This window comes from Primulina tabacum, chromosome 7 (genome assembly GCF_025594145.1).
Source record: "Primulina tabacum isolate GXHZ01 chromosome 7, ASM2559414v2, whole genome shotgun sequence".
Classification (NCBI taxonomy): Eukaryota; Viridiplantae; Streptophyta; class Magnoliopsida; order Lamiales; family Gesneriaceae; genus Primulina; species Primulina tabacum.
Window position 1 is genome coordinate 34,817,148 of NC_134556.1, and position 18,820 is coordinate 34,835,967.

Below are 18,820 nucleotides of genomic sequence, written 5' to 3' on the forward strand. Positions count from 1 at the left end.
AAAATGAATAAATATTTAAATTGAAAAAATAATATAATTATAAAAAATAAAAATAAAAACTATTTTTTCGATAATTTTAAAAAACTTTATTAAATATTACGCATGTCGATTAATTTTTTTGGCTAATAATCACTATCATATCTTAAAATTTTAGATTGTGTCAGCCTAAGGCAATGATATGATGCTTATTGTGTTTAGTGTATTGATATCGACCACCAACCTTAATACATATTTAATTTTTTAATTTTCGAGAAGCTATATATTATTATTTTTTAACATGTGATAAAAAATATATTTTTAAATCACATTCAATAAAATTAATGTGAAATATTTTTTTAAAAATTCAGTAATTTTGTCTAAATCAATATTCACAAAAATTTTGTGACATGACATGTGTTCGACATATTTGAATGATAACAATAATTGTTTTATCAAGATCTTTATCCAAATGAGTTGTTTTTTTATTTACAAAATCTTTTCATAATATACACAACAACCTATTATTCCGAAAGAAAAAATGAAACATGTGATCATAAATAAATTATGTATAAATCAGGAAAAAAAATTTAATTAACATTTATTATGTGTATTCCAAAATAATGTCGATAAATTTTATAATGTGTCTTCTAATAAGATGCTTGCTTTCTTTAAAATTAGTTTAATCATTTTCATTACGGGAAATTTTATACTATCATGTGTCCGTGAACTTTGTAATATATAAGAAATTTATCACATTAGTAATACATAATAATTAAAATTTTGTATAAATAGATGAATAATATTTTTTACTTCTCGATTATGAAAGACAAATTTCAAAGTGTCTTGTTGTTCTCGTTGTTTTCATATGTAGGTAGTTCATAACAACGAACAAATATAAATTTAAACGAACATTACAACTTGAAATGATTCAACTCATATATGATGCTTTTGACAGAATTATATCCCAAGGGATATTAATTATATATAATTACAATATAGTAAGATAAATAGAATAAAATTGGTTTCTAATATAATATGCAATATTGCATTATTTATAATTTTAATTTCAAATTATACATCCCAAGGGATAATAATTATATATTTGATGCTTTTGACAGAATTATATCATACATCAACTCTTTCAAATTATGAAAATCTCGAATTGCATGCATTGAGTGTCAAAAATTTCTGATTATTGAGGGTAATATACATGTTTATTGAGAGTAATTTAATGTCCATTTGAAACTCTTTTGAATCTATTGTTTTAATTTTTTTGTGCTCTTTTATTCGAATTTTTAAGAAGACAATTCAAGATATACAATATACATAGGCATAGTTTGGTACATGAATAAGGGAGAGATTGATAAATGATCCTCCTTATCCCATGTTTGGTACCTTTTTAAAAAGCCTATGATATTATCATGGGCCCTTGATAAATGATTTTTTAAAAGGATAAAATGTCACTTCTATTAGGTGTGATAATTTTAATTTAATGATAAAATACACTATAAATGACTTAACTGCCCTCAATTTATAAATGATTTTTATAAATCTATGCTAGTAGGTAGAATTAAAATCAAATAAATATTTTTATTTATTTTTATATATTATATAATATGATAATTATATAAATGAATTTGAGATAATTATATAAATAATTTTTATAAATATCAATAAAATTATTAGTATCACTCGATTAACCTTAAAAATTGATATTTGACTTGACTCACAAAATCAAGGGCTCAATTATCATATTATATAATATATAAAATTAGGTAAAAATAAATAAATTATGCAAGCACTATCGGCGCTATGAACAGATAAAAAATATGAACTTATGCAACAACTTTGAAATTATAAAATTTATTATGATAAGGTTAATTTTGTCATTACAATCTAATATATAAATTTAATCACTCTTATTAAAATCATACCAAACATTAATTATAATATCCTACATCTTATTTATCCTTAACTTGACTATATATCACATGTTTATCCTATCATGTGTACCAAACTATATACATTAACTCTTTCAAATTATGAAAATCTCGAATTGCATGCATTGAGTGTCAAAAATTTCTGATTATTGAGGGTAATATACATGTTATTGAAAGTAATTTAATGTCCATTTGAAACTCTTTTGAATCTATTGTTTTAATTTTTTTGTGCTCTTTTATTCGAATTTTTAAGAAGACAATTCAAGATATACAATATACATATGGTTTTGGAATAAAATTACAACACATTAATTTTTTCAAATTAAGGTAATTTCGAAATAATTTGTATTTGAGATAAAAACATTTATGATTATTAAATGGTAAATTAATGTTCATGGAAAAACCTTGTTGTAGTGATAAATTTTAACACTCAATCAATTTTATTTTTAGAAAAATTAAATAAACTAATTAAATATTGTATTTCCTTTTTTTTAAATAATTTGAGTAGAAATTACTTAAAATAGAAAAAATTATTTTTGAATGATTTACCTAATGAGTGATACTGAACATTGCAATCATTTGTTTTTTAAATTTATTTATACAGTTTTTAATTAAACTGATTGATATAATCAATGCAAAATTTTTAATATAATTTATGTTTTCAATAGAGTTTTGTTTTAATTTGAATAAAAAAATAAAAAAACATATAATACATAAATTACATTTGAATTAATATAAAAATTAATTAAATTCAAAATTGAATTAAATGAATTGATATAATCAATGCAAACAATAATTGAAGCTGATCATTTATTGCAGTACACATATATCAATATTCATAATAAAATTTTCGTTTTATATAAATGACATTTTGACGGGAAATTACTGTTTTTGGCAAAAACTCTGCTTTTATATATCTATATATAATTATATATATAGATATATATAAAATTTTCATTTTGAATAAAAAATAATAAAAGACATATAATACATAAAATATATTTGAATTAATATAAAAATGAATTGAATTTAAATTTGAAATAAATGAATTGATATAATCAATGCAAACAATAAATAAAATTATCATCTATTGCAGTACACATATTTCAATATTTATGATATATTTTTTCTTTTTTAGAAATAATATTTTGACGAAAAATTACTATTTTTGATAAAAAATCTGCTTTTATATATATATATACAGATACGTTTTCCTCTTCTTCTTCTTCTTTTTTTTTTTTTAAAAAAAGAAGAGAATGAGAAAATAAAGTCAGATCTTATTTGGTACTTCTTTTATTTAAATAGTCGATTGATGTATCCAAAAATAAGAACAAACTTTTTATTTATCCATATATATCGTACATCTACTTTTACTTGTTGAATTGTTAATTTTTTTTAAATTATTATTTATTTATCTTATATACTAACAATCACACGTGATTTGTAACTCTAACACGAGCGAACTAAGATCATTCCTAAGATCATTATTGGCGTGGTTCGAGCTCAAGTGAATTTCATTTTCTATTGGTGATATCATTTGTTTTTAGTTATATGATTGAAACTCTTGTTTTATATTGAATTCATTGAGGAAAAATATACATTACAAAATAAATTTTGTGTTATTTCAAAACAACAAAAGTTCCTTATAGCTGAGTTAGAACTCGAGTTCGACTGTGGATCGAATTGAGCTAAAGCTCAAATAGCTCGATTTGATCCGAGCGAGGACTTTTCGAATGGAATGCAACTGGTGCTACTACACTTCTGGACTTGTTATTGACATCTTTGCTCATGGCCGACTGTATATTGTCACGTTACATATGGATAAAATTGAAATTTTAAATAATTTTACGAATGAGATAAAATAAGTTTTTATAGAAACTTTTATTAGTCATTTTCGTGAAGAAAAGACGAGTCCTTGTACATGCCACACTCGTGAATTTTTATATTATACAAAATGGCTTGTTGAAACAAAATCCAGAGCAATTCCCCCTAGAAGCCAAAAATACTTCAAAAATTCTTGACTCGCCGGATAAAAAGCTAAAGGTTTGGAGGGGCATACCGGAGCGTTTGTTGCTCAAGTCACTCTCCTCTTTCGGGTCAATACACCTATTGAGTTTATAGTCTAACATTAACGTTGTCGTTGAGAGAGTCGGTGTAATGTAGAAAACGCCACATAAAAAATTAATACCATGTGATAAGTGTTGATAATTGTAAAATTTTTTAAAAAATACATATTATAAATTGAATTAAGGTGCATGATACATGCATTGATGACTTAAAGTTGTATGAAAGATGTATATAGTAGGCCCTTGTGAATGTCGGATTCTCAATGGGTTAACAACGTTACAAATTTTTGAGCTTCGAATTGAAATCATGACTTAAAAAATCAGTGATTTGGCGGGACGATCTTTGAAATTTAATCTATACAAGCAATCCCATAAGAGTAGTCATGGTTAATGGGTCGGTTTAATCCTGAACTGATCAGGTATAATCCGGAATTGATAAGGTATAATCAAGTTCAACCCAGAACCGGTTTATGTGGTTTAGGATCAAACCAAATCCGATATCTAATTGAGTTGGATTAGTTTTTAAAAATTCAACCTGTAACCAATGGCTAAATTTGCAAATTGCAACTACGTACTTTCTGATAAAAATAAAAAAACGAAAAAAACAAAATGGGATTGAATCTAAGTCTGATGGGAATAAATGGCTAAAAAAGGCTGGCAAATGCATATCGAAGAAGCGCGTACTGTCTGTCAGTCTCCTTCTCCTCACTTTCCTTGCACAATATGAATACTATAAATACCACACTCTTTCCATGGAGATTTCATACCAAATCCAAAGTTTCAATCTCCCCCAAAGCTGCTCACTCAGATTCTCCTTCATTACAATGGCTTCTAACCATGTTATAAAATCTCTGCTTTTGGTTCTGTTTTCTGCATTCAATTTGTCTTCTGCTCAAGACCAGCTTCTTCGTTACCACAAAGGTGCACTCTTGCAAGGCACCATCTCTGTCAATCTCATATGGTACGGCCACTTCAAGCCATCCCAAACGGCTATCATCTCAGATTTCATCTCCTCCTTGTCAGATCCCGCCTCCACCCCAAGCAACCCATCGGTGGCCACTTGGTGGAAGGGCGTGGAGAAATACTACCACCTCGCAAACTCCAAGAATCCATCCTCACTCTCTCTCCGTTTGGGCAAACAGATCCTCGACGAGAAATGCTCTCTCGGGAAATCTCTCTCGCAGAAACAGATCGTGCAGCTGGCGTCGAAGGGTGACCAGAAGAACGCCATCAACGTCGTGTTGACGGCTTCCGATGTCACCGTCGCTGGGTTCTGCGTGAACAGGTGCGGAACCCACGGATCCAAGAGCTCCGTCGTGGAAGGGAAGAATCAGAAATTCGCATACATATGGGTGGGAAATTCGGAGACACAGTGCCCCGGCTACTGTGCTTGGCCCTTCCATCAGCCCATTTACGGCCCGCAGAACCCGCCACTGGGATCCCCCAACAATGATGTGGGCATGGACGGAGTGGTGACTGTTCTATCCGGGCTTTTGGCCGGAACCGCCACGAACCCGTTCGGAGACGGGTTCTACCAAGGCCCGGCTACTGCTCCACTGGAAGCTGCTTCGGCTTGCCCTGGCGTGTACGGGAAAGGGGCCTACCCGGGTTACGCCGGAGACTTGCTGTTGGATCCGACCACCGGTGGTAGCTACAACGCGCATGGTGCGAGTGGTCGGAAATACCTTCTTCCGGCCATATACGATCCTTCCACTTCCAAATGTTCCACTTTAGTTTGAGTGATACTTGTATTTTGGGCTTAGAAGAAATGTAATTGGTAGAAAATTATATTTAATTCATTCATTTTTTGATAAAATCTGAAAAACAATTTAAATATATGTGTGCTCTTTGTTTTGGTAATTATGACAATTAAAGGGGGCATTTAGTTATATAACCTCCCCTAATTTGGTTAATAATCTTAAATATTTTTTATTTAGGTAAATGACCGTCCTTCTATATTTTCAATTAATTAATTATCTCAAAAGACAAAATTATAATACAGGAAAATTTTGTCGGGTCTTTTGCTATATCGGGTTGTAAAATCAAATAGTCGTACCACTCCGATTTTTATTTCATTTTCTTTTACACCCACTCTTCCTCGTGCCTCTTCTACCCATTTCTACGTGGGAAAATTTTTTTATTTTTCAGAGTTAACCAAACAAGACTGATAAAATTACTCTTATTCTAGCTACATTAGATATCAAGAAGCGGATTTCACCAAATTTTATGTTTGAACGTTAGTTTATTTAGTTTAATCATCTGGTTTGCCACAATATTTTCGGGTCTCACAGAGAATTTTTTTTGGAATCTGTATTGTAACTAAACCTCTTATCAATCGTCGTAAACATAATTTCTGTCGCTGAAAACTTAACATCTTTCGTCTCGTACGTATTATCGATCGCCATTCATGTCATATTCCTTTTAAAAACTTTTTCCCAGCCACATACTTTTTTATTTTTGTCGATTGATTCCAGCAACATGTTTCTGACTATTTTATTTTGTTTTATACAGGTAATGACATTAACTAATGTTCTATGTAAATATAATGGTGAGTGGAGAATAGATAAACAAGGCATTTGTATGTGGTGTCAAGGCTCTAGTTCTAAATAGGCAGCAATCACTTTGGGTAAGGATGATTGTGCATGTGAAGAAGTGGTGAATTTGATAAGTAAAGTTATGGAATTGAATACAGATGAATCGAAAATGAGAATAAGTTATTTGCCATGTGTACGTGATTGCAATCCTCTTCCTATTTATATTAACAATGCAATAGGCGTGAAGATATATTTATGTTTTGGGGATTCACAGAATATGCATGTGCTTCATGTGAAATTATCGAAAAATAGAGATGTTGAAAATTAGTAGTTAGGCTGGCCCGAAGCACCATATTACTGGGCTTTCCGAGCCCAGCCTGTCATCTATAATGATGAAGTGTAATGAAGTAAACAATAGGAAGTGATACCAGATGATGAAGAACTAACAATAATTTTAGACAGACACTAGGGTATAATTTATGCTATAGCAAATGTGTACAAACAAGCACATCATGGTTATTGTGTGTGTCACTTGTCACAAAATATAAAAACTAGGAGTAAACAAAAAGGTTATACAGAGTTGTTAATGCATATAGCATATACAAACAAAGTGAGTTTGATTCATTGTATAGTGATATGAGAAACAGGTACCCACAAGTTCCGAAATATTTGGAAGAGCACACTTCTCCGGACAAGTGGTCTAGATCTCGTTGCCCCAGAACACAATACAATATAATAGAGTAGAGTCAATAAATTCCAGATTTCGTGCTGAAAGGGATCTTCCAATTGTTTCATTGTTAGATGCACTTCAAAAACTGACTTCGTGTTGGTTTAGCCGATATCATAATGCCGCGGCAGCATCTACGACTATAGAAACTTCGACCGTTGAGTCAATTCTTCGTGAAAGGTTCAACGCTTCTAAAAAAATCATGTCTATGAATTAAATAGCTTGCATTATCATGCTTACACCCAAGATGACCATGAAACTGTTTATTTTGCAACTAATTCATGTAGTTGTAGAGTTGGAACGAAAGTTGCTGCCACCTAATGTGAAAAGAAAGTGTGGAAGGAGAAAAGTGAACATAAATCCATCAATTGGTGAGTTTGGGAAACGCTAAAATCGACTAGTAGTTTGATGTTTGGAGGTGACATGTTATATGTTATGTTAGTTTTAGCTTTCAACATACATTTCAACTTTTTTTTAACTTATGTAGTGAAACAATAATGTTATTTGACGATCGACTTTCAGAATTTTCATTTTTATGATCATTTAAATAGCTACTTTATGGCTACTTATTTTCATGTTCATGGCAATTGTTTCCATGTTCATGGCTACTAACGCAAAGTAACTGGCTTCCATTTATCATGTTAATGGCAACCACTTTTATGTTGAAGCTAATTTTGGAAATGAGCATATCAAAATTTCTTGTATTAGACTTACTGTTGTAAGAATGATCATGTTATGCTATTTAACCATGCAACAAGCATAAGATGCTAAACTATATTTGAAAATCAAGTCACATTTATTGGGTAATCGATATACTATTCACAACAACCAAAATTTATATATCAAAGTTAATTTTCGCAATTGATGTGTATTTTCATTATTTTTTTAAAAACTATATTGTTATTAAAAAAGCGAAGTGAGTGCATTGAAAGTTTACAATCGGAGTGCCTGCTTCTTGACAATTGTGTCTTTAGTTGTATCTGCATGCGTAATCATAAGCAAAAGAAATTAGTTAATTAAACATATTCAAACACAAAAAATGTATCAATGAGAACTAATTTTAATTTTAGGTGACTGAAAAATTCATTCGTAGCAACTGAAACTAGGAATTAATATCTTGAAATTTTTTTCATCTTTCTAACAAGGAACCAAATTAAACTTAATCTCCATGATAACATAATCCAATGGCAATGCATAATGGCGAAATTAAAGATTTCACAAGCTTAGGCAAACTTGAATCCAATTAAAACTGCATCAAATGTAAGAAAAACGTGACACGTATTAAAAGAAGTAGCGTGTACAAATTGAAATTGGCGACGGCCAAGAAAATTTAGATGCGTACACGATTCTTTTTACTCTCGGCTCCCGACTTTTCTCGTTGATGGTATGAGAAACGCCTATAAGTAGAGGCGATTGAGGTCCCTAAGCATACAATCTCATACATAATAATACACCATCTATAGAAAGATTGGAGTGTTTAGAAGACTTCAATCGGAGGGATATCAAATACTTAAAATGATTCAATGGCCGGAGGTAACGCTCAATTTAGCTTCCGCATATTTGTTTTATCATGTTTATATACGTGCAAAAACATGATTTTTGAGAAAAATCTCTAACATCGAAAACATATTTTGGAAACTTTGTTCAAACCCAGAAACACATTCGCATCATGCATCCCCATTATATATCTCAAGAAATTTCTTTTCAATTCATGAATACGGATAATTGGTAAATAAATTATGTTCTTCAAGACAAATCTTACGTTACAATAATCTTACATTCACACTAACCCAAACCTTTTCCTGCTCCGTTCTCACTTTTTTTTTGATTTTTTAGTCTTCACTTTTGACCCCTTCCAAACAAAAATAAAAATTATACACCAAAAAATAAGAACCACACTCAAACAAAATCCCCAAAGAGCCATCAAATAGCAAGAAAAACACTGTTTCTCAATATTGCCTCATTGTAAGCAAAGTTTTTTGAATCCAGAAAAGAGAAAATAGATCTTGCTGTTAGAAATTGCAAGGGAGAGAACATGAGTGCAGAGAAAATATGGATTATATGGGTAGGGTTTATGATTTTTATTGACCCGCTTCTTATTCTCTCTCTTTTTTTTTTTACCCATGTAAGTAAATAAATAAATTATTTAAATATAAATATAATAGTTTAATTTTGGATATACTTTATATATGAGGTCAATTTTGGCATTTCATACCAATTTAAAAGAAGTGGTCAATATTTTTTAAAAACTTGTTGTCAAGAAGTCATATAGCTAAATATCCAATTAAAACATCTTATAATTTCTAATACAAAAATAAGTTAATCTAAGCATTCAATGAAAACATAGTTTATAACTGTTATAAATAGTTCAACATTGCCTTAAAAGACAAATCGAAAATCCTTATGGTCGTCCGTACACCTCATGGGACGATGATAATTTCCATACTACCGTTGGAAAAGTTATTTGATAATGTAGAAGAAATCATGGACAATCCACCTTTTATTTGGGAATTGGGATAACAGCACTTAGACAAAAATCTGTGTGAGACGATCTCACACGTCGTATTTTGTGAGATAGATCTATTATTTGGATCATCTTATTGGTGCGAAACATTTTTTTTTCGACAAACTTTTTCTATATGTATATTTCAGAATGTTTCTGTTCGTTATCTGAGACCTTTCCCAGGAACGGAAACTACAGCTAGCGAGCAATTCAAATGGTGCTTCATCTTCTCCGCAAGCAGAAGGATACGAAGTTAAATAAATAAGATCTCAATTGTATGGCTTTCTGTCCCTCCAGAGCTAAATGCAAATGTCATACAATTTCATTCACAATTACACAGGCAATTACTTATCATCTACCAAGATGATGGAAACTAAAAAGGGTAACAAAAGCAAATTGATCTACATGAAAACAGCGAGTCCAATACCTCAACAGTTGAATAATCTTCAGTACTTTAACGAAAACAATCAGCCATGCTATTTAAATTTATTTGCAGTCAATTAAAGAACCTGCACAGAGCATAGGTGATGGGAAACATGGAGGTTTTGGCCCTTTAAGAAGGTAAGAATTTGCAAAACTGAACAAAAATAACGGCTTCGAACCAACCTGCACGGATAAATTGATCTAGCATATTTCCCAGTAAACCGAATGAAGGATGCCTTAAAGATCTTCATTTCATACATAGCAATACCCATTAGTTCCATAAGCCATTGTCTAAACACAAATCCATTTGCTCTGAGAAGAAAATATCTGGTGCTGTACTGTCATTAATGCCTTGAGAACACCATTAAGGTGCCAGTTACAGGGATATTTACCTACCAAAATGTACCTATGAAACTCAGCATTCATGAAGTATTATTTCCCATTGATCCATTCCGTGTGTCACATTCAATTTAACTAAAAAAGGATGTAAGAACAAAATGTGACAATCATGACATCAACCGACAATTCTTCACAAGTTTCCATGAAACAAACCTCGTGTTTAAGGACGTCGAAAGCAATATCATCGAGGAGATTAAAACAATGGTGCGAAAAGATCTTTTCTCGACAATCAACCGAATATCACTACCATCTACCAAGTGCCCAAAATTGTGGGAAAAGCTAAAAAAGCAATGGAGAAACATAACTAAAAAACAAACGAAAATGGCATGTGCCGTTACCATATATCTATAGAGATTTGGGGAAAAGCAAAACGCATAATCAATTAGTCATAATTTGCCATCTCAAGTGCAATACTTCTTGAATGACATACATACAAAAACTATATGTAACGAAAAATTTCATAAGCTCCATTTCCACTTCCTCCACTCAGCATTGGCATGACTAGACGAACAAATCATTCACTGTTTCACCACTGGAAAATGTTAAAACGTTTCAGATAGACATGCTAAGACATAAAGATCCTTTTTTCTCATATGGGTTAGGATAAAAAGTAAAATAATATACTAAAAAAGCCTATATTTGAAGAGGGCTCTTCATATTCAAGAGAAAATTTGTAAAAAAGTTTATGCCTGGCTTCATCCTGTCTGCCTTAAACCAGCGAAAGAGAAAAAAGGGGCCCGAGGAAGAAACAACAACTACTGCATTTGCTCCCCTCTTCATCTGTCAAAACCCAAAAAAGACCTCGGATTTACATCGCAACAGCCAGATGCTACCCATTTCTTGAGAAGGTCAACCCCGTAATTCCACACCCCCAACCTCCAGCTCCAAGCTTCAGATTCAGAGAAAGCCATTGCAGTATGACCTCACATTGGTGTTTTTATCACCTTCTTCTCAGGTTTTAGCAGCAAAAAAAACAAAAAAGATTCAACCTTTGTCTCTGGAGAAACTCCAAGAAAAATGTCAAATGGCGTATGGTATTTGCTATCGTGGGAGAGTGAAAGATTAATGGAGAAAATATATTCAATTGGGGGATTTGGGAGTAGGGGTAGGCGGGTGAAAGGCCATTTTCAACTTTCTCTTTGTTCTTATTCCCTTCTAAACACTCTCTGGTTTGTCCCTCTTCCCATTTTTTATTAAGTGATGTATTTTATTACCTGACTGTTTGCTGTAAATATTAAATATGCTGTTGAACTACTAAAAATTATTTTATTCTTTTTTTTCAATATAAATAATTAAATCACTCATTAAATTAAAAGGTATTTAAAAAATAAAATTTCAAATAATTTTTTTGTAACCATTTATTATTGACTACAAAATCTGCAAGCTACATATATATAAGAAATTAGAAAAAAAAGTCACAATAAAACCATGAAAATATATTTTATAAAAAAAGGTAGTAATTTTTATTTTATCTTAAAATTTTTATTTTCCCATTTTTCCTTGCCAAAAATCCAAAGTATATTATATTCCTCGGAATGTCTTTATCAATCTGATTTAAAATAAATTAGATTTCAAATTACAAATGTTGAAAGATAGCATATTTTTAGATAATTAGGATTATAATTAATAAAATATTTCTACAATTATTTTATATAAACCGATTTATCTAGTTAGATTAAAATATAGTCATTAATTACTCTTATCAACACCTTTTCAGGGAGCCTGTCGCACAGAAATTGGTCAGTGTATCAAAGTATAGCGATCACATAATCCAACATCATCAAATACAAAAATATCATTGATTTTTTAATGAATTCTTAAGAATGAGTAGGTATCTTGTGATACGATCTCACGAATCTTTATCTGTATGACGGGTCTATTCTACCGATATTCACAATAAAAAGTAATACTCTTAGCATAAAAATTAATAATTTTTCATTGATGACGCAAATAAGAGATCTGTCTCACAAAATACGACCCGTGAGACCGTCTCACACAAATTTTTACCCTTTGGTTTTGTTGATATCATTTTGTGATAACTTAGTTTGATATTATTAATTCTAATCGATATAAGTTTATAACATTTATTTTTAAAAAAATTAATAATGCGTTTTAAGTTTATGTTTGTGTGTGTATATAATCAATTGCTAAGAATTTGGTTTGTTGATATCAATTAATGATAATTTAATTTGATATTATTAATTCTAATCAATTTAAGTTTCTAACCAAAATTAATCATGTGTTTCAAGTTTCAACAAGCCAATAAAACTAATTAAATGACCAGAAGAAAATTTACAATTGATAGATTAATTAATCAATTTAAAATTTAGAATTTTCAGCAAGCAACATTAATTGATAATTGATTTGACATATAATATAGGGTTGTTTTCAAATCAAATTATACATTTCAAAGCATTAGTTTTGGCATTAAGAACTGTGGAAAGAAATTTGAAAGATTAATCTACATTAGTAGACTTTTGTGCATAAAAATGTTTCTAATAAGTTTTTGAGTAATTTTCACCCCAAAAATGAATTATAATTAAGAGTATTTTAAGTAAGAGTAAATTTTTTATGAGACGACTTCACGGTATATACGTGAGACAGATCGACCATGTACATACCAACAATGAAAAGTAATAATTTTGATATAAAATTAATAATTTTTCATGGTCGAATCAGGTTGAATATTTGTTTCACAAAATTGACTCGTAAAATGAATCTCATAAAATTTTTGTGTTAAAGGAATTTACATTTCACATGCCATAAATTAATTTTTATATCACCCAAATGTTTAATACATTAATTAGCACAAAAGCAATTTGCATGTATCCTAAAAATTTTTGTCACGCCCCGGGACGGGGGTTGGTTGACACTGGCGTTGTTCTCAAATTTACAATCGACAATAACAAGCCTCAGAGTACAGAATTCAGAAACCAGTCTTTTATTCATAATACGAAATAAATCAATTGTCTGTTACAACTCGGATACTGATGTTTTACAGCGGAAATGTAAAAACCAGACACAACATTGCCTTAACAGATACAGCGAAATTAACATAACATAACATAAACTGAAAACAATAATCTTCTTCACCAGCCCCAGAACTGGATCTGCTCTTTCTCCTCTAATATTTCTCCTCGTTCTTATCTGAGATGTGTTTAGTGGGTGAGTGATATGGTTGTCACTCAGTAAGCAGTGGCGGGAATAACTCCCCGTTTTCGAAACCATTTTCAACAAAAACAGCAATACAATAATATACAGAAACTCATCTTTTCAAAACAGAAATCAGAATTCAGATATCACAGGTTTCAGAACAGAAATCAGAATTAGTAAGCACTGAGCACGTTAGTGAATTTCATGGCTAAACTGATATCAGTCCCCTATATGTTCTCCCCTCTAAGGGATGAGGCCAGAATCAGAATCAGAATCAGAATTCAGAAATGTTCAGAATATATATTCCTACCATTAGTTCACTAGGGAGTTTCAGTGCTTCAAAATCATATATCAGAAATCAAACATACAGAAACTGAACTTAGAAACAGAAGTATCAAACGGGTTTCAAGATATTTATACATAAGCCCACTTACAGTAATTTGCTTAAAGAATTTCGGTTGAAGTCTGGAAATCTGCTTGCCTTGCTACTGGATTTTACAGCTTCGGAAATGTACTTTCTTAGCTCTAATTTCAAGTGATAACTCCAGATTTTTGGTAAACCAATTCAGAGGTTTGAGGGTGATATTTATAGGTGAAATTCTGATTGTTAGCCTCCCAATTAAGGTCATCATCTGACATTAACAATCTTTATTTCGTGTTAAATGCTTCAGTTACAAGCTATGGTCTGAATTAGTAACTGTCTGCTGGGATTTCGTGCTGCTGCTGCTGGATTTTATCTGTTGTCTGCTGCTGGATTCCAATCTGCTGGAAAAATATCAGCTTCTGAAATATTAGCTTCTGATGGAATTTTTAGCTTCTGCTGAAATTTGCTAGCTGCTGCTACTGCTACTGCTGGAATTTCAGGTTCTCACAATTTTCATCCATCAATTATATCGACATATGATCAATGCAATCTTTGTTGCACATATACAATTAAACCATTAATGGTTTTCATCTCAGTACTATTCTCACTTGCACGCTTAAGCCAACAAAACTGAATAATAGTGAAAGGTTAATATTTTAATTCAAAAGTTTCTTGAATTTCAGGTAAAATGTTATATTATATACATCAAAATGATAGAAAATTAGGAATAAGAATTCAAATCTTTTTCATGTGAAACAAAATGGTCTTACATCTATATATACTTAAAATGATTTATAAGATTTAAAATTTTAATTATATTTTTTAAATAACTTTTTTTGCTCAAAAATAAAAGTTTTTAAAAATATTACAATTATCTTCATGTTTTATGCATGTCAAATTTCTTTCGATGGATACTTATAGAACTTCTAGCTACTTTTTTATTGACGTATTTATGTATAGAACTTTATAATTTCAAAATATATCATAAGAAATTCAAAAATTACGGTTATTGTATGTTCCATCTTTGTATGTTCCACACGTACAATGCACGTGCATGTCTTCTGGTATATATACATACATACATGTCTTCTAGACGGTCTCACGAATTTTTATTCGTGAGACGAGTCAACCCTACCGATATTCACAATAAAAAAGTAATACTCTTAGCATAAAAAGTAATTTTTTTATGGATGACCCATATAAGAGATCCGTCTCACAAAATACGACCCGTGAGACCGTCTCACACAAGTTTTTGCCATATATATATATATATAGACACATACACACTTTGCTAGCCTGGTAAAAAATGTTCAAAATATTTACAATAAGCAACTGCAAAGACCAGAGAGTAGTATCATCAGTACTCCCACTTATGTTAGAAAATTAAAGACTGCAAATAAATACTATAGCTTATCCTTTTATGCAACGCTTTCAAGTTTCAATAAGCCATACTCCATGTCTGACTTAATAAAATCACAGATCAAAGCTATTTTTAGGCTTGGTGGTGGTGTCCGCAGTTTCCTTCAGCTTGTTTGATGCCATGCAACATTCAAATCGGCACGGATCTGCCTCGATCAACAATTGAACAACCTCATTCATTGTGGGACGTAAAGCAGGGGTCCTACACGTGCAACGTATGGCGATCAGAAGAACTTTGATCATCTCTTCTTTGAACAACCCCGAGACTCGTCTGTCGAGTACCTCCAACGCCCCTTCCTTAGTCTCCACCTTAGTGGCAACCCAATATATGATGTTCTTGTTCTCACCGAACTCTGCTGCAACAGGCTTTCTACCCGTTAGTAGTTCCATTAGCACGACCCCAAAACTGAACACGTCACACTTAGTCGTTGCCTTGGAGGAAAAGGCATATTCTGGCACAAAAATAAAGAGATTTAGAGTGTATTTTTAGATAAGAAAGTTGTTTGGATAACACTTTATTTGAAAGCCTAATAAATGATTTTTTTTTTTTTTGGATCAGTGTTTATGAATTCAAACTCGCCCTTAAAATGACATTGAAGAATCGAAAAGCTCAGATGATCAAGAATGTAACCTGGTGCCAAGTAGCCATAAGTTCCTGCAATAACAGTTGTAGTAGAATCCTTTGATCCCCCAGCCTGCAAAACCTTAGCTATCCCAAAATCTGCGACTTTTGGCTGGTAATCAGCATCCAAAAGTATGTTCGTAGATTTGATATCTCGATGGATAATGGGAAACAACAAATCGTGGTGAAGATACGCCAATCCCTGAGCAATCCCTAGCGCTATCTGGTGTCTTTTAGGCCAATCCAAGATGAAGTTTTTTTCTTTGTGAAGTGCATTCCAGAGGTTCCCATTTGTCATGTATTCATATACAAGTAAACTGCATTCTGGACTGGAAAGATAGCAGTACAATTTTACAATATTCTTGTGCCTAATGCTACCTAGAGTCTCAACCTCAGTTTTGAGTCCTTCATCAAGAATCAACTGGTCCTCAGGAGGTGAATCTTTAGCTTTTCGACTGGTCCAGAGTTTCTTGACAGCAACTAGTTCCCCATGTTTCAGATGAACCTTGTAAACGGTCCCAGATCCTCCATATCCCACGATGTTTTTCTCAATCATGGCCACCATTATCTCACGTTGATCAAAGGTTAACAGGTGGAAACACTTGAAATCATATGAAAAAACTGACGATGAAACTGTATCATCTTTTTCAAGCATTTTCTCGTCTTTGCTTAGACATCTTTTCAGAAACAGGATGGTTCCAAGAACTACGATTCCTAAAGAGACCCACCCGATAAGCCAAGCATGGTTTATTTTCTTCCGGTTATAAACTTGAGAACATACGGGAAAGTTATGATCAGACGAATAACGATTAGAAGGCATACATAGGCTTGGATTGCCAGAAAAAATCTTCAACAATCCACTCTTTATGAATGACATAGGAATTGGTCCTGAAAGATGATTGTTCGATAAGTTTAAAGAATTGGGAAGCAGTTCACTCAGCCTTTCTGGGACTTCTCCGGTAAACATATTACTTGACAGATCAAGAACATTGAGAGATTTCAGTGAAGAAAGCGATTCAGGGATCAAAGAACTCAGGTTGTTACTTTGTAGAAGAAGAAGATTGAGCAATCTCAATTCTCCAATTTCCGAAGGTATGGGACCGGACAAAATATTGTTACTAAGATCAATTTTAACCAAGTTCACAGCAAGAGAGATTTCAGATGGGATAACACCTGAAATCTTGTTTCCTTGCATGAAAAGTTCTGATAAATTCTTGGCATTTTCAATGGATCTTGGAATATAACCACTCAAATGATTATATGCCAAATCGATTATCGAAACACGAGCAAGACTAAAAATCCCTTCTGGTATATTTCCTTCCAAATCATTACCGCTAACACGGAAACGGATTAAAGACTCACATTTTGCGTAACTTCCAGGCAGTTCTCCAGAGATCGAGTTCTGAAGCATGAGCAGGTAGTTCAGTTTCCCTCCGCCGCACAACCCTTCCGGAAGTTTCCCAGAAAGACGATTCTCAGACAAATCCAAGGCAACCATGGCTGATGATTTTCCAAGATTTTTTGGGACTTCACCAGTCAAGAAGTTGTCGTAAAGGGACAACGTGTATAATGTTGTCAAATTCGCAATAATAGCCGGGATTTCCCCTGTCAGACTATTGTTGTAAAGTTGAAAAACTTTCAGATTTGGGAGCCGACATATGGATTCTGGTATACTGCCACTGAATTTGTTTACAGACATGTCTAAGTCTTCTAGTTCTGTCAGATTTCCAAGCTCCTCAGGTATTTCACCATCGAGTTGGTTGTAGTAAAGTTCCAGCTGCTTCAAATTCTTTAACTTTCCAAGTTCTTTAGGAATTCGTCCCGTCAGATAATTGCCACTCAATTCAAGATCAATCAAGGAACTCATGTCTCCTATACTGCCCGGGATTTCGCCAAACAACATACAAGTTGTCAGCACCATGGACTGAAGTTTGTTCAAACTTGATATGTTGTGTGGCAGTTTCCACAAGCTGAACCCTTCGTTTTCGTTAAAATTCAGCACCTCAAGATTTGTGAGATTTAAGATTGATAAAGGGAAGTCACCAGAAAAACGGTTGTAAGAAAGATCAAGAATCTTTAAAGCTTTCAAGGGAGAGAAATCTGGTAATGAACCTGTGGAACGTGTAGAACTCATGTTTAGTTCTTCCAACAAAATACACGCCACGATGCCACGAGGGAAGGTTTCATTAAAGTTGTTGTTTCCTGCACGAAGAACCCGTAGTTTCGGAAGAAAGGAGCAGACTTGATCAACAGGAAATTTCCCAGACAGAGACCATCCAGAGATATCAATCTGCACAACATTTTCTTGATCATCACAAGATATCCCGGTATAGTTGCAATAACCGCCGTCGTCCCATTTGCCTGAATAATTCCCCGAGAGTGTACTCTTTGCAATATCAAAGAACCGAGACTGAATCTCAATGGTAGCAAGGCAAGAACGAAAATACGAGAACAAGATCAGAAAAAAGAAAAATGAACGTGCCAAAACCATACTACACATGATCGAGGCCCAAGTTTTGGCTATTTTTGTTGATGCAAAGGATGAGGAGAGGAAGACAAGAGATATATAAAGCAATAAGATCAAAAAAATCTAAAGAAAAAAAGAAAAAGGAGGTTCTTGCATTGTTGTATTATTGATTGAGATAAATTTAAAGAGGCGCATATATTTGCATAAAGAAGCTTTATGCTTAT

The 18,820-nt window shown here is 32.4% G+C and overlaps 2 protein-coding genes across 2 annotated transcripts; one reads left to right on the forward strand and one right to left on the reverse strand.

The window, feature by feature from the left end:
- Positions 1 to 4,729: 4,729 nt before the first annotated feature.
- Positions 4,730 to 5,821, forward strand: LOC142551441 (protein PHOSPHATE-INDUCED 1-like). The gene has a single exon (XM_075660679.1). It carries the CDS (start codon positions 4,738 to 4,740, stop codon positions 5,722 to 5,724), a length of 987 nt encoding a protein of 328 aa, XP_075516794.1. The 5' UTR covers positions 4,730 to 4,737; the 3' UTR covers positions 5,725 to 5,821.
- Positions 5,822 to 15,485: 9,664 nt separating this feature from the next.
- Positions 15,486 to 18,820, reverse strand: LOC142551439 (receptor protein-tyrosine kinase CEPR1-like). The gene is made up of 2 exons (XM_075660674.1): positions 16,139 to 18,820; positions 15,486 to 15,959 (listed from the first exon to the last, which is right to left on the reverse strand). The coding sequence occupies exons 1-2, from the start codon at positions 18,627 to 18,629 to the stop codon at positions 15,562 to 15,564; spliced, it is 2,889 nt and encodes a 962-aa protein (XP_075516789.1). The 5' UTR covers positions 18,630 to 18,820; the 3' UTR covers positions 15,486 to 15,561.

Excerpts from the sequence above, each read along its gene's own strand:
- LOC142551441 (XM_075660679.1), top strand. The coding sequence starts at position 4,738 with ATGGAGATTTCATACCAAATCCAAAGTTTCAATCTCCCCCAAAGCTGC.
- LOC142551439 (XM_075660674.1), bottom strand. The coding sequence starts at position 18,629 with ATGTGTAGTATGGTTTTGGCACGTTCATTTTTCTTTTTTCTGATCTTG. Across the intron at positions 15,960-16,138 it reads TTATGGCTACTTGGCACCAG|AATATGCCTTTTCCTCCAAG; the intron begins GTTACATTCTTG and ends TTTTTGTGCCAG.